We start from the raw sequence: 16,749 nt of genomic DNA on the forward strand, positions 1-16,749 counted from the left end.
CACACACACACACACACACACACACACACACACACGAACCAACACCTGAACACCTGTACACACATGAACAATAAACATGTATGTGGCTAAGTTATTTTTATTTTTATTTTATTTACTTTTAGACCAGACTGGTTTTAAACTCAGAGATTTACCTGCCTCTGCCTCCCAAGTGCTGGGACCAAAGGCATATGCTACCATACCTGGCTTTATTTTGAATTTTTTTTTTTTTTCAGTTTTCCGACACAGGGTTTCTCTGTGTAGCTTTGCACCTTTCCTGGAACTCACTATGTAGCCCAGGCTGGCCTCAAACTCACAGAGATCCACCTGCCTCTGCCTCCCGAGTGCTGGGATTAAAGTCGTGCACCCCCACTGCCCGGCCTATTTTGAATATTTTTTAATTCAGCAGTTTCCCTACACTGTTTAAGGTGGCCACAAACTCCTGGGTTCTAGAAATGCTCCCTTGTCATTTGAGTAAGCTGCCCAGCTCCTAAGTGAAGGACTCTGGCCAGCTGGAACATGGCCCTGGCAGGCCTTGCCCTTCTTCCCAATTCCCCCTGCCTTAGTAAAAATCATTACATTCCTAAAGCTAGCCACCAAGACCTATTTCCTTATTTGGACACTTCCTCTCCCTAGGCTGACTACCAAGGTCCAGCTATCCAAGTATTGAAGTCCAGCAATCAAAAGCCCCCTTTGGCTCACCTAATTAACACACCCGATAAAAATTAAACCCCTCACCCTAACACAGGGTTTCCCCCTGTACCTTCGTAATCTGCCATTTTCCTGTGTGCCACATCTGTCTCCCCTCTATCCAGAGGCAGTCCTCTGTTCTGCTCTGGGACAAATACCCCTCCCCCTCTCCCTTGCTCCCTTCCCCTTCTCCCTCCCCCTCTATCTCCTGTCTTTGTCTCTTATTCTCTGCCCTCTGTCCCTCAGGGCAGATAAATCTCCTTTGTGCTGAGAGCTTGGTCTTGAGTGTCTTGTGCCAATACTTTTCCTTCTACTAAGACATTCCTTATGTTTGAATGTATGGATGGTTTTTCTGCATATACATTTTAAATAAGGGTAAAAATGAAAACATTGAGTAGGATGTTGTTCAGTGGTAGTGTGCTTGCCTAGCATTTGGGTTTATCCCTAGAATCACCACCACCAAAGAAAGTCCTGCAGTAGGTAAATAGTTGAGTAAGTTTTGGCCACATCTACCATGTTAAAAGTGGTATTTACTACAAATACTTTAAGTATCTTCAGAGATGCCCACAGCATATTAAAGTGTGACTCATGTTGTATGGCTCTACTTAGGCATGTGCTTATAGACTCAGCTGGTTTCTGTGTGTTGAGTCTGTGTACCAGGAGAGGGCTCACAAGAGACTATCAACAGTGGCCTTATGTAGAGATGGGAGAGGGATACTTTTACTTTTTATTTAAAACAAGTCTGTCAGATTTTTTTCTAATTCAGTATTTTGTCTAAAAATACATCCACATATATGTTCAGTTTGAGAACATTTTCATCACCTCAAATAAACGTGTACCCCTTAGCTCCCTCCCAGTCCTGCCTGTAGAGTCAATAGTCTACATTTTGTCGGTATAGACTTACCAGTTCTGGACTTGAAAGATACAGTAAGTGGTCTTTTGTGACTGGCTTTGTTCACTTACCGTAGTTTTTCCTTTCTTTCCTCCGTTTCTTTTTATTATTTGTTTTTAAGACAGTCTCTCTCTCTCTCTCTCTCTCTCTCTCTCTCTCTCTCTCTCTATGTATATATATATGTATATGTATAATGTATGTATATGTATAGGCTGGCCTTGAACTTTCAGTTTTTATGCCTCACCCTCCTCAGTGTTAGGATTATAGGCATGTACCTATCACACACTACTTACTGCGTTTTCAGAGGTTCAACTACATAACATCTCATATCACATTATTCCCTTTGGGGATTTTATATGTTTATTCCCCTTGAGATACTGTGTGTATGTGTGTTTGTGTTGAAGACTGAAGGTAGGGCTTTACACATATAAGTTCCGACTGTACCACTGAGCTATGCCCTCAGCTCTTATACATCTTTTTGTATGTTATTGTCATTTGTAACTATCTGAGAAAAATGTTTACTCAGATCTTAATTATTTAACTATTTTTTAGTTATGTGTATGTCTGTGTATGTGAGTCACTGTCCAGATCTGATGCTTTGGATACTCCTGGAGTAGAGTTTCAGGCAGTTGTGAGCCACTTGATGTAGGTGCTGGGAACTGAACTCAGGCCTTTACAAAAGCAGTATGTGCTCTTAACTGCTGAGCCACATGTCCAGTCCTGCCCTCCTCCAGCTCCTCCTCCTCCCCCCTCCTCTTCCTCCTCCTGCTCCTCCTCCTCTTGCTCCTCCTCCTCCTCCTTCTTTTTTTCCCCCCAAGACAGGGTTTCTCTGTATAACAATTCTGGCTGTCCTGGAACTTGCTCGATAGACCAGGCTGTCCCTGAACTTGGAGATCTGCCTGCCTCTGCTGGGATCAAAGGCATGCACCACCAACACCCAGCTTTATTATTTAATTTTTTATTCTCTATATAAATTTCTATTAGGTATATGCTTTTTAAATACTTTCTCTCTTTGCTATGTGAAAAATTATGTACATAGAAAACTCATTCGGCCGGGCCAGCACTCGGGAGGCAGAGGCAGGTGGATCTCTGTGAGTTTGAGGCCAGCCTGGTCTACAAAGTGAGTTCCAGGACAGGCACCAAAACTACACAGAGAAACCCTGTCTCGAAAAAAAAACCAAAATACATAAATAAATAAAAAAATAAGAAAACTGTCATTCGATTTCAAAGTTAGGATATGTAAAAGTAGGGCATTTTCAGACACCACCTCTGTTGTAAGGCTTCCTTGGTGCTTTTTTGCTCCTTTTCTTTATCAAGAGAAGAATATTCCAGGATCCCAGTTGTATCTTGGTTATGAGATTGTTTTGCTATGTCACGGATAGGCCATAAAGCAGTGTCACTCTTGTCTGGGACAACCTGTACTGGCGTTGGGAAGTTCAAGTTTCTGATAAACACAGTCATAAGGTAACAGGAGTGTTGACCACAGAGAAAACATTTGAAATCACAGTTTCCTGCAAGAGTAGCCCAGTCCTGGCCAGCTCCTGGAGATCTTTAGGAAAACAAGCCCAGCTTCTGGCACCTACCTCCTCCCTGTGGGGCTGGGGAGTTTGTTGGTAGCTGCTGAGAGGCAGAGAAGCCTTCCGAGCTTCAGGTAATGTCACCAGGCTGGGAAAGTCAGCAGTTGGAGTGGAAGGGGTCACTAATGCAGTCAGTACCGGGGCCGACGTTCCAGAGCTAGAGACATAGCCAGAAGTCTGAACACAGGTGAACAGAGGAATGGGATGTGTGGTGGTCTCATGCCACTGGACACACAGAAGCTGAGGTCCAAGGTCCCTCAAATACACTGTGAAACTGCCCCTTCTACACTGGAAGGGCTGGCCCTCAGGTGGACCCATCCTGACCACAGACTGGCCATAAAACAGCTCAACCTGTGAGGTACGGTGCCTCTGTAGTCTGCCAGAGAGAGGACAGTGGGCCTGGAAAAAAGACAGAGGGTTCCACTTACGTAGTGAATTTGTCCCAACTCAGATGCTGTGGTTTGCCTGCTGCTCTGCAGCAACACAACACACTGCTGCTGGGAGGCTCTACCTAGTAGCTCCTGAGAACAGAATAGAGGCCCGCTGACAAATTTCTCTCTGAAATTGTGTTTTATCAGGCAAGCAGCCATCCTTTGTGAAATGGCAAAGACAGACATCAAGGTTTGTCCTTCCTTAGAACTCACACGGAGCCCTTTTGAACTCTCAAGGATTTTCATGTGGGGTTGACAGACCCGGACCCCCAACAAGTCTCATCACCTGGGTTTTTCTTTTCTTTGAGTGAATGCTAGGGATTTCTTTGAAGGACTTGATGGAGCCCTACTGCCTCCTGAGAGACTATCAAATGGGATGGGAGGAGCCCCTTTGTTTTTGGTACATGAAAAGTTCTTATTTGAACTAGAGGGGGAAAGTCCACATTCCCTGTGCTAACAGGAAAGATTTGCTGCTTCCTCCTTTGACTCATGAAGAAAGGAGTGCTCTAACTCTAACTGGAAAAAAAGACCCTTTTTTAGAAGAAGAACTTCAATTGATGGCCCTAGAAGCCTTTGCACAGGGAGAGCAAGGAGCTATGGCCTGGCGAGGAGGACTCGAAGGACTCACGGGTGAGAAGGAGTGGCCGCCCCGGCTCACCCCTGAGCCTTGTCCGGCCGCCCCGGCTCACCCCTGAGCCTTGTCCGGCCGCCCCGGCTCACCCCTGAGCCTTGTCCCGCCGCCCGGCTCACCCCTGAGCCTTGTCCGGCCGCCCCGGCTCACCCCTGAGCCTTGTCCGGCCCTGCTTCTCTTCTCTGCTTCCCAGTCTGTCTTTTTGTCTGTTTATGCTTAAATAGTAGTTCAGCTCTTGTGGTTACATAATATCTTTTTTGGTGGTGGTCAGAAAATCAGCTAGAACATTTTTTTCTTGTAAGATTTATTTTTATTTTATGTGTATACGTGTTTTGCCTGCATGTATGTAAATATACCCATGTATGTGCAGTGCCTGCAGAAGCCAAAAGAAAGTGTAAAATCTCCTGGAATTACAATTACAGATGGTTGTGAGCTGCCATGTGGATGCTGGGAGCCAAACCCAGGTTCTCTGCAAGAGCAGCAAGTGCTCTTAATCACTGAGCCATCTCTTTAGTGAGCTGACAGGGCTTCTTTTCTTCCTTCCTTCCTTCCTGTTTTTCTTCTTTCCTCCCTCCTCTTCTTTCCTTCCTTAAAGATCTTTTTTTTTTTTTTTTTTTTTCTTTGCCGAGACAGGGTTTCTCTGTGTAGCTTTGGAGCCTGTCCTGGAACTCACTCTGTAGACCAGGCTGGCCTCGAACTCACAGAGATCCACCTGGCTCTGCCTCCCGAGTGCTGGGATTAAAGGCATGCGCCACCACCGCCCGGCTCCTTAAAGATTTTAATCTCTGTATTTAGTTTTTATTTTGTATATGTGTGTGCCAACCTTCTTTTCTTTCTTTCTTTTTAATTTGCTGAAATCCTTTATGAAAGCCTTCATCTTCTCAGGCATATGGCCTAGCTAAAATTATCTGTATTTTACTTTTTTACTGCAATTAGAAAAACATTTTAGCCATACTTCCTCCCACCCCACTCCTGGGTTTCCAGCCGCTCATTGTGTCCACCACATGTTTTCAGGTTCCTGTGGAGGCCAGAGAGGATCTCATCTCCAAAACTGGAGTTAGAGGCAGTTGTGAGCTGTCTTGTAGGTGTGGGAGCTCTGCAAGAGCAACAGGTAGCCCCGAGGAACATTTCTTTAGGAGGCATTCTACAACAGTTTTGGAGTTGAAACTGCTCACTGTCATAAATCACAAGGCTGTTTACTCAAAAATTGATCTGCCTTTGCTTACTCACCAGTGTCTGAATGCTTTTCTGAGTACCCACCCCGACCAATGGCATAATGTTTTATTTCTGAAGTGGTTTTGTTGTTTTTACAGCTGGAGCGTTGGCTCTTAGCTCCACTGCTGACATTTGTCCAGTTGTTACATGTGCCCTCGGTAGACACATGCAGCAGCCCTTAGTGCTGTGGGCTTACTACTTGTCTTAACTTTATACCTCTGTTTATATAGAACTATCCCAAGCCTATAAAGGCTTAAATAAAAAAAAACCCAAACACTAAAGAAGCAAATAAACAGTTTTGTTAGTCAGAGGCATAATCTCACTTGTCCCTGCAGTACCGGGGATCAGACCCTCCATGCAAGTGTTCTACTGCGAAGCAATATTCCCCATCCTCTTTTTTCTTCCTTTTTTAAAAATTTGCTAAAACCCTTTATGAAAGCCTTCAGCTTCTCAGGCATATATAGCCTAATTAAATTGTCTACATTTTACTTCCTACTGCAATTAGGAAAATATTTTAGCTATATTTCTTTCCACCCCACTTCTGGGTTTCCAGTAGCTCATTAGTTGGAGTCAGAGTGGTATAGTAGATAGACACCGTGCTGTGTGGATGGAGAGCCCTGAGGGTGCTGGGTCACCAGAGGTGATAATCTCTCCAAAGTCACACCAAGAGTAGACCTTTTCAGCTACTGAGGTGATGAGCAGATGACATAGGGTCTCTCAAGGCTCTTGGGAAGCCTCACTAGGCAGGAAGGTAGTGGTATTTGTTTCATACACATGTGACTGCTCATTCCTATGTTTCCACAGCAGTCCTAGCAATCTGTTGCAATTCTTTTCAAAACTGAGAGACTATATTGTCTTTGTTAGGGTTCTATTGCTGTGATAAAATACCATGACTAAGAGAAAATTGGGGAGAAAAGGGTTTATTTCATCTTACAGCTTGTAGTCTATCATCCAGGGAAGTCAGGGCAGGAACTAGAGGCAGGAACTGAAGCAGAGGCCATGGAAGAGTGCTGCTTATTGGTTTGCCCCTCATGGCTTGCTCAACCTGCTTTCTTATCCACTCCAGTACCACCAACCCAGGGGTCCTCCCACGTCAATCATCAATCAAGAAAATGCACCTGGGGCTGGAGAGATGGCTCAGTGGTTAGGAACACTGACTACTCTTCCAGAGGTCCCAGGTTCAATTCCCAGTACCCACATGACAGCTCACAACTGTCTGTAACTCCAAGATCTGACACCCTCACACAGACATGCAGGTAAAATACCAATGCACATAAAATAAAAAAAGAAAGAAAGAATCTGTTGGAGGCATTTTCTCAATTGAGGTTTCTTCTTCCAAAATGATGCTAGCTTATGTCAAGTTGACATGAAACTAGCCAGCGCATATTTGAAGGATCTAATAGCCTTGCATTTCCTAGTCAGAATAGGGAACTTGTACTGAACTATGCATTATTTTGTTATTTGTCCATTGTATTTCTGCTTCAGTTTCCTTTCACAAGTTAGAGTTAAGCTTAGTTGTGTTTTCTTTCCTGAATTCTAAGGCTATTTGTTCTAGGAATCAGTTAAATGTAAAAGCTTTAGCACACATTCCAAATATGAACAGAACAAAAGCTCTTTATGTTCACTGTACTTGTTCTCAACTTGAACGTGGTGCTTCTTCCTCACGAGGCTGTCACCAGCTGCCTGGCTTGTTACTGTCTGCTGCTCTAGGTTTCCTGAACCTGAGTGTTAAACAACAACTTTGGGTTGGTGTGGGCGCTAAATTAACGAACTGAATTGATCAGTGTGAGCTCCTTGGATCCCGGCTGAGATGAATTTGAGTTATTTATCTTCAATGTCTTGTCCTTGTGATTAGCTCTGAGCCAGCTGCTCCCTCTAGCCACCCCCACAGGGCTGGGTGCCCTGGGAAAGGCTTGCATTTGGGAGGAGCTTCTACTGTGACTACTTACTTTTGATGGAACACCTGACTTCAAAGACGCAACAGAAAGCAGGAAGGATTCGTTTTGGTGTGAGAGGTTTGAGTGGATAAAAGGAGGGACATCGTGGAGGGACAGTGTGGCAGGAAAGGCATTGTGTAGATGGCTCCATGGTGGGGTAGTGTATGGCAGCTGCTCGCTTGTATCTCATCTGATCACGAAACAAAGGGCAGGAAACAAGGCCAAGCTGTACAACCTTACCTTGTGGTCCCCATGACCCACTTCCTCTTGCTAGGTCCCCCATTCTGAAGGTCTACAGCCTCCTGAAACAGCGCTGCCAGCTAGGGATCAAGTATTCCAACAGGCTGCAGGGAGGGGCACTTCACATTCAACCCTTGACAAGGACTTTCCTAAGTCTTGCACAAACAGAACAACAAAACCCTATTTGAATCAGGTCAGTAGTCAGAGATCCAAAGCCTGAGAATTTATGAAATAAGAAACCAGGTGAGGGTGGGGGTATGGGAGTGTGCTGTTAAGCTAGGGTCCCAGCATGGCCTGTGCTCACATTTCAGGGAGCCAGACAGGAGCATCCCTTACAGCCCACTTCTGTCTCCTTCCCTCCCTTCCCCCTCCTTCCTCCTCCAAAGGTCCTAGAGGCAGGCACCTTAGGTAACTAGTGTTTCCTGAGACCAGCTCCCTTTGTCTTCCCCTGACTCCAGCTCTGGTGCTAATGCAGCTCCAGGAGTAAAGCATGCAGCCGAGAGATTCAACCTGGAGATTCCATGCTGTCATGTTGGCTGCCACTGTTCCCTGCTGTTCACTACTGGGTGCTGGCTTCTTTGATTTTACAGCCAGCCTGCTGCCTGAGCAGCAGATTGGGTCCTGAGACTTTCAGAAGGCCACAGGTCAAGACCTGGGCCCAGAAGACTGCAATGGTAGTGAGCGAACAATGCCAATTTGGCCAGGTAGAGGAAGGGTTGGGAGGCAGGGTTGTTTTTGATTGTGCCAAGACTTACCTCTTGGTGGCCGTGGATTCATTCATAGTTGTGAGTAAAGAGACCTGTCACATCCCATCTCCACCATGAAGAAGTAGGACAGTAATTATTACTGGTTTTCAATTTTTTATTATGGAGAAACATCTAAAAATATTTGACACTTAACCATTTGTAAATGTACAGTGGCAGATGCTTTATCGATCAAGCCCTCTGCCTAGCACCATTATCTTTTATTATTTTTAATATGTATTTATCTTGTTTTATATGTACGAGTGTTTTACTTGCATATGCATGTGTACATGACTTAAGTGCTTGATGCCTGAAGACTCCAAAAGAGAGTATCAGATCCTCTGGAACTGGAGTTAAGATGGTTAGGAGCCACCATGTGGGTGCTGAGAATGGAACCCAGGTCCTCTGCAAGTGTAATAAGTGCTCTTTACTTTTTAAAATGATTCATTTTTTATTGTTGTTGTATGAGTGTGTATGTGTGTTAGTGTGTGTATGTGTACCATGGCACATTTCAGAAGACAATCTGGTTGAGTTGGTGCTCTTCTTCTACCTTTAATGGGTTTCATGATTGAACTCAGGTTGTCAGGCTTGCGTGGCAAGTGCTTTTGTGGTATCCTTTTTGATTCATCTTGCTTTTTAAACGATATATAGGGAAACAGAACTATTTCATGATGTTCTGTTGTCAGAACGTAATTGAGAACCATAGATGTGGAATTAATTTTTCTTTTTTCTTTTGAGAAAGGGTCTCATGTAGCCTAGGTTGGGTACATGCTCACTGTGTAGTGGGGGATGACCTTAAATCTCTGATCCTCCTGCCTCTACCTTCTCAGTGCTGTGAGTACAGTCGTGTGCCACCATGACTGCTTTTATGCAGTGCTTGGAACTGAATGTAGGGCTTTGAGTGTGCTAGACAAGCACTCTGCTATTCCTAAGCCCTGAAGCCAGTTTTCTTTTTTTACACCATAGAGTTGGATTCCTTATATCCTTTCTCTAATAGTTGGAGGCAGTGGAGGTAGGAGCTTCTGGACTCCCAGAAGGCTCCAGAGTAGCAGCATTAGCTGAGAATGGCCCACCGATGGAGGGAGTGAGATGATAGATGTTGAAGGATGGGACAGTAGATAAGTGACAGGACGGGAACTGAAAAATGACTGACAAGAAGGTGTTTGAGGAGGTTGGACATTCGAGAAATTGACTTCCTCCATAGTCTCCACCACTATCAGTTTTAGCATGTGGGTGTCATGGAGAGTGAGCTGAGAAGCTGGTTGTCCGCTCTCCCACTAGATGCTGAGTCCTGTGGGGCAGGGCTGTGGTCACCCTTTTCTCCTTAGTGCTCACTGCAGACTAACGAATGTACTCAGTGTTCACCGGGGGTGCAAAGCTTTGTCACCATTTCTTGAACGTTTGCCATTATGCTGGTGATCACAAGTATTTCCATGTTTTATTGAATTGAAGATGCTGATGCTAAGAGATACCATTATATTTCATAAAAACAAACAAACAAAAAACCAGCCAGTCAGGCAGTGGTGCACACTTTTAATCCCAGCACTTAGGAGGCAGAGGCAGGTGGGTCTCTGAGTTCAAGGCCAGCCTGGTCTACAGAGTGAGTTCCAGGACAGCTAGGGCTACACAAAGAAACCCTGTCTTGGAAAAAAGGAAAAAACAAACAACAACAACAACAAAAACCCCAAACCAACCAAATCCAATCCAGCTGGGATGCTGTCTTCCTGTAGATAGCTTAGCTCCCCCAGGTTGATGGCTCAGTCCTCAAGGCTGCTGCCCATTTGAGATGCCAGCCACAGTTCCAGATTGTTTTACCTGTGCTTCTGATGGCCTGTCCTAAGCTGACATTCCCCACACCCCTTCTGGACTTCTATTTCTTCACTAGGGTGTGTTGCTGGAGTTTTCTCCAGTCCTGCCCAGCACCACAGACCCCACAACCACTTATAAAATAATCACTCAGAAACTTATATTAATTAAACTGCTTGGCCATTAGCTCAGGCCTACCACTGACTAGCTCTTACACTTAACTCAGCCCATTTCTGTTAATCTATATGTCGCACGTGTTCCGTGGTTTTACCTGTTGCCTTTACATGTTGCTCCCTGGACGGCAGGCTGGCATCTCCCCTCAGCTTCCACCTTCCAATCTCTCTTTTCTGTTTGTCCCACCTATTCTATACTTCCTGCCTGGCTACTGGCCAATCAGTGTTTTATTTATCAATCAATCATAGCAACATATATTCACAACATACAGGACATCCCACAGCAAGGGTGGCTCATAGAACTCAGGGAAACACTTGATGTTTACTGGCTTGTTGTTAAGATATTACAAATGATGCCAGTGAACTCCAGATGACGACATACTGCACAGGGCAAGGTAGGAGGAGGGCTTCCTGTTCTCTCCAGATGTGCTTCTTCCCAGGACGCCATCCTGAAGCTAGCTAAACTGTCATTTGGAGACTTATGCTTGACTAAGTCATTGGCCTTTGGTGCTGAGTGTAATCTTCAGTCTGTTTTCTGTCTCATCTCCGACATTTTTAGAGTTTGGGACAGGACAGTGAGTGAATGGCAGAATGGGAACTAAAAATGACTGAGAAGGTATTTGAGGAGCCTGGACAGATGACAACATGCAGAGAACAGAAGCCACTTTAGTCTTGCCTTGGCCTTTTTGGCAACCAGCACCTATCCTGAACCTCCCCAGGTTGCTAACATTGGCACCCTTTGGAGAGACCAGGGTTTTAAGATTTACCTGCCAGATAAATGCGACAAAGACCAAATGTGTATTTCCTGATACCACACCAGGCTTTATTTGCTATGGGCATACTGAACTTACTGGGAACTGCCTCTGTGGATGTGATTCTCATCCTTATTACTGAAGGTTACTGTAGTTACTTTCCTAGAAACAAAGTGACTGTTCCGTGTCTTTCCTGTTCTGTACACCATAAGGAGTTAGTCCCATACCAGCCACTCCCAACCCCTGCTTTATGTAGCTGCAGATGTCTCACATCATGTACCCTTTCTTGATCCAGTAAGATTTAACAATGACATTTCAGTTTGGAATGATTGTCCTGTTTCTTCTGGTTTTTGCTTTCTTCCTAACATCTATTACATTTCATCTCTAGGAAGTGATCTCAGAGCACCTCTAGGTTAGGCATCGTCTCCTCCATCATCCCTCCTCCCCTTGCACAGCAGGACATCTTTAAACTACTCAACAACAATCACCCAAGTCCTTCCTCTTGTCTGCAGTTAACAAAACATAGCCATTGACTTTAAGGAATTTAGAGACTCAAGATAGGCAGGGAGGAGACTGTAACAGGATTGGATAACTTTTGCAAAGCAATTGCTTCTTATGTAGCAAACATTATGCTAAAGCACTTTCCAACTACTGTTTTATGTCATCTCTCCATAAACATATGACGACCATTTCACAGAGAAAAAAGAGAAAGGCCATTTGGGATTTGCCCAAGGTTAGCTGTGCTGTTAAGACTCAGGTCAAGAGCCCACACCCTCCACACCTTCTCCCAGCTGAGGCTGTCCCAGACACTTGTTAGTGCTCCTGTGCGCTGTACCTCAGGTGCACTCAGAGTACTAGGTTCAGGGTAGGTGAGCACCAGTGTGGGAGTTCAGAACTAATAATGATGTCCGTGCACACAGCCACTTCAACTGCTGCGGTATCTTCTTAGAAACAAGAATATGAGATACTAACCTCCGCAATCCCAAGAGATGTCCTCAGTTCATTGGCATCATGTCACATGTCATAGTAAAAGATCAAAGAAAACCTAAATGGCCCGGTGTGGTGGTCCATGTCTTTAACCCCAGTACTCATTTGTGTGTAAGAATTGGCTATGGATGTGGATGCATAGATGTACACTTACTTGTGGAGGCATCAGTCCTGAGAAACTGACTACCACCCACGCCTCCAATCCCTGGAGTCTTTCACTGGTGTAGAACTTACCAAGTACAACACTGAGCTTCTTAGATGGTTCCTGGGGCTTGAACTCAGGTCCTCGTGTTTACTAGGCAAGTACTTTATGTACTGAGACATCTCCCAGGTCCCAGAACCTAGACATTTATTGACATAAGGGTGGTTTAATAAATTACAATATATTCACACAAAAAAATGAAGAAAATATATGTGGATGGAACAGTGCACGAGATAGGCTGTTTTATAGAACAAATAAATGTAGAAGAGTTGCTACTTTGTAAGGAATCAATAATTTATTTGTTTGTGGTTGGAGACAAACAAATATTGTATATATATTTGCTTGTATGTGAATGAAATGCCTTTGGAAGGAAAAACAGATTTTGTAAAGTTCCTGGAAAATGGCTAAGAGATTCTGGGAGGGTGATTGTCCACTGTGTCCTTTCAATTTTCAGCTGATTGTATTTAATACTTATTAAACTAGACATAAGTAAAATTAAGATGAAAGAAATAGAACAGGCTAGGCATTAGCTAGTGTGAAGTGCTTGCTTATCACCTTGTGAGGTCCTGGGTTCCACTTTCCCTCTAAGTACAAAGCGCCTTTCCAGAAATGAAAACAAAGAGTGGGGACTTGGGGCTGTGTCCATTTTGCAAGGACATGGGTGTGACTGCCCGGTCCATGAAGTATTCTCACGGCTAGGTGCACTTGAGTATTTAGAAGGATCAGGTTGAAAACTTTTTCTAATTCTCATATCGGAAGGGTACTGCATATCTTTTGGGATAAAAATACCTTGAATCTAACCATGGAGAAACATCAGGTAAGCTGAAGACCATTCTGTGTGTTTCAAAAGTGTCAAGGTCACAGAAGACCAGGAACAGGAAGCTCTTAGACTGAAGGAGACAGGGACATGACAGTGAGCACACACACAGTGAACAGTGTTTGCTGCCAGATTGGATCAGAGCCAGAGAGGAAAATGTTCCTGTGGCTGTTGAGGACGGTGAATTAGATGGCTGACAAAACATTAGGAAGGTCTGGGAGTAAAGTGAAATGGCAGTTCAAGTGTCATCTCTGTGATGCTGACTGTGGTCCTGTGCCTCCAAGAGAATGGTCTCAGTTTTAGGAACGAGTTCCTTAAGAGTTTGGAGGTAAGCTGGAGGATGGCACACACCTGTAACTTTAGTCATTCGGAAAGAAGACCACAGAAGAGCATGTGAGCCCAGGAGTTTGAGACTAGCCTAGGTAATTTAGCAAGACCCCATCAAAGGGAAAAAAGGCAGAGACGCAGTGTTTGTAATTGACTCTGAAATGGTTGAGGTGAAGAGAGAAAAGAGAGAAAACTGTGACTGGAGAGATGGTGCAGTTGGAAAAGCTCTTGTAAACATGAAGACTGGAGTGTGGGTCCCCAGAGCCACACAGAAGCCAGACACAGCTGGTGGCAAGCCTGCAGTCTCTGCATGTGGAAGGGACAGACGGAATTCCCAGGGCAAGCTGGCCAGTGAGCTGTGTTCAGTGAGAGACCTTGCAGTAAATAAAGTGGGGAGTGATTAAGGAAGACAGTGTCGCGTTGGCCCTCCACACGCACGTGCGTGCAAGTACCCCCCCCCCCACACACACGCAAGCACATTGTGGTGGTTTGAATGAGAATGTCCCACACTGTATTTAAACGCTTGATCCCCAGTTGGTACAACTATTCAGGGAGGTTAGGGTGCTATTTGGGGAAGTTTAGGCCCAGTAACCTTGTTGGAGAAAGCATGTTGCTGGAGGCAGCCTTTGAGAGTTTAAAGACTTGAGCCATTTGGCCATTTCCAGTTGGTCTCTCTGCTTTGTGCTTATGTTCAAGAAGTGAGCTCTTGGCATCCTGTCAGCTAAAATGCCTGCCTGCTGCCTCTACCGTACAATTAGGGATTCGAATCTGGAACTGAAAACCCAAATAGCTCTTCCCTTTAAGTTGCCTTGGTCATGGTGTTTAATCACAGCAGAAGAAAAGTAACTAATATATTAGTAACTATATACTAATATATAATATGCGTATGCCATATACAAGGAAAGTAAACTTGGTAAATCATGTTATTTGAAGAATCTCAATGAAGGTTTTTGACACATTTATTTCCTGCATAACAACCTTTTCAGTCCAGATTGAAGAAACAGGGTATTCCCGTTTGTCTAGAAAGTTCCCCGTGCCCCTTTAAGTTCCACTCTTTGGCAATATGTCAGGTACTGTTGAACATGGTAGGGACAGGGTAGGGCAGGGTGAGGAGGGCAGGAACAGGCTGGCCACAGGTGCTGAGGTGGCTGCTCTGTAGTCGGCACAGGCAGCTTCAGAGTAAATCTTTTAGAAAATAACATTTTAAGGAGTCTTATCTTAGAAAGTAGAAGAGGTTTCAAATGTAGGTTTTTTTGCGTGTTGATGTTTGGAAAGGCTTCGACTTGCCCACTATTCATTCCTGTACTGACAGGATGGAAGACGAGGTTTGTATTTGCATTCACCAAACCATGACCTGAACAGTCCAGTTTCTTTCATCAGCTGCTTCTCCCTTGTTTTACCGTTTTCATTATTCTGCTCTTCATTCTGAGTAGAAGTGGTAGTGGTATACGAGGTCATGTCTACCATGAAAAATCTTGGGCTATACAGCAATCAGATTGGAGCCCAATATAACCTGCAGCTAATATATGGAAAAAATTTTTTTTCTCAAAAGAACAAAGATTGCCTTCAATATTTTTAATGAGGGTTACATTCTATATACAATGCATGCGTGTAAACACATACATACATCTAATGATTGTCCAAAATATAGTAGGTATGCAATACATTATATTATTGCCACAAATATTATATTTTTACCCTTTTGCCTAAATGTGTTGCCTTGTAATGAAACTTTTCACCCTCTGTCAGTTGAAAGTAATTTATTAAAATGCAGCCACCCACTCAAACCTTTCCTGTGTTTCCTCAGGCACACTGCAGAGACCTTCCTACCCTCCATGAACACGTGTGTACAGGATGTACAAGTCAAATGAGTGTCCTCTCTCCTGAGCTGCTACTGTAGGTAGCTCCGACTTGGAGCTGTCCAACGGGGAAGATGGATTCCAAAGATGAAAGCTCCCATGTGTGGCCGACGTCTGCGGACCATGAACAGAATACTGCACAGGTGAAGGACAGCCTCTTCCAGCTCACTGCTGGCGGCAGTGTTTTAGCCGGGTGGATGCTGACAGCTAAAGAAATACCAGCGTCTCTGTCTCTGTAGTGAGAGTGCTTGGGAGGGAGCCCAAGTGAGAATTGGCTGTGAGACGCTGGACTGCATCAGCACTTTGCTTCACTGACAGGTCTCCTGTGAGGTAGAAGAACTCATTGGTCACCGTAGGCTTCACCTGTGCACATTACTGGTAGACGCTGTCTAACTACCCTCCTTTATCTGTGCTATTGATCCTGAAAACCTCAAACCATTGCTGACTTCTTTTTCACTAGCCAGTGTAGGGGTTCAGTTTTTCATGAGTGATGAAGCCTAAGGTGTGCTTATAAAGTGAGTGGCCTATTGTCCCTTTTAAGACAGGGTCTTGTCTGTCCTGGAACTCTCTATATGGCCCAGACTGGCCTCGAACTCAAAGAGATCTGCCTGCTTCTGCCTCCCAAGTGATGATGGGAGGCATGCTTGGCCCATAAACTCGTTTTTGAACAATAGTATAAACATAAGGTTTTGATCCAGTTTTTCACTAAATTGTGTAATCCTAGTACTATTATCAAAATCAGAAAGTTAACCTTGAAATATTTAAATGTGCAAATATTACTTAATTTAGGCTATATAATCAATGCTGTAATAAGTAATAATGATTATATAATAAGATTTAAAGGTTGCAGCCTAAAATTCAGAGAAAAGTGGTTCCAGAGGTATTTTCAGCAGAATAACTCAGAACACTACTTTTCCCATGGAAACTGTTTTGATGACTACTTTCATGATTTTATGTATTTTATTTACCCAAAAGGAAGATAGAAGGTGAGGCGTGGTGGCACCTGCCCACTGGGTAGACAGAAAAGTTGAGCTCTGTGAGTTTAAGGACAGTCTGCTCTACTTAGTGAATTCCGAGTCAGTCGGGGTTACATAGTGAGACCCTGTCTTTAAAAAAAAAAAAAAAAAAAGAGCAAAACCAAACAAAATGTTTTTGTGAGGTTCTGTGATGACCAGGGTCCTTGCCTGTGGGGGAGTTGAGGTCAGGATACCACACTGTACCCCTTCTTTCCAGTCATTTCTGTTCCTAAGTTCTGCAAATTCTTATTTATAGACGCTCCATGAGGAAAGCCAAATAGAAAAGCTTAGCCTTCTCCTTTTTTTGAGGAAAATATCTGTTCTCCCATTTTAAAGCTTTGGTATGAATAAGAAAACTGAAAATTACAAGATTATCAATCTGAAGTCACAGGACTTCCTTATGACAATGAAACTTGTGCAGATACGCTGTGAACCTAATTTCCCCCATGTGTATGCT

General features: G+C 44.1%; 1 protein-coding gene across 1 annotated transcript in view; it reads left to right on the forward strand.

Annotated features, from left to right (window-relative positions):
• Nucleotides 1-16,749, forward strand: part of Prdm10 (PR/SET domain 10) — a 103,869-nt gene that overhangs the window by 19,945 nt on the left and 67,175 nt on the right. The window contains exon 2 of the mRNA XM_059267564.1: nt 15,225-15,419. Within this exon, the coding sequence (XP_059123547.1) occupies nt 15,351-15,419 (69 nt within the window). The 5' untranslated portion in view covers nt 15,225-15,350. The remainder of the gene's footprint in view (nt 1-15,224; nt 15,420-16,749) is intronic.

Source organism: Peromyscus eremicus, chromosome 7 (genome assembly GCF_949786415.1).
Source record: "Peromyscus eremicus chromosome 7, PerEre_H2_v1, whole genome shotgun sequence".
NCBI lineage: Eukaryota > Metazoa > Chordata > Mammalia > Rodentia > Cricetidae > Peromyscus > Peromyscus eremicus.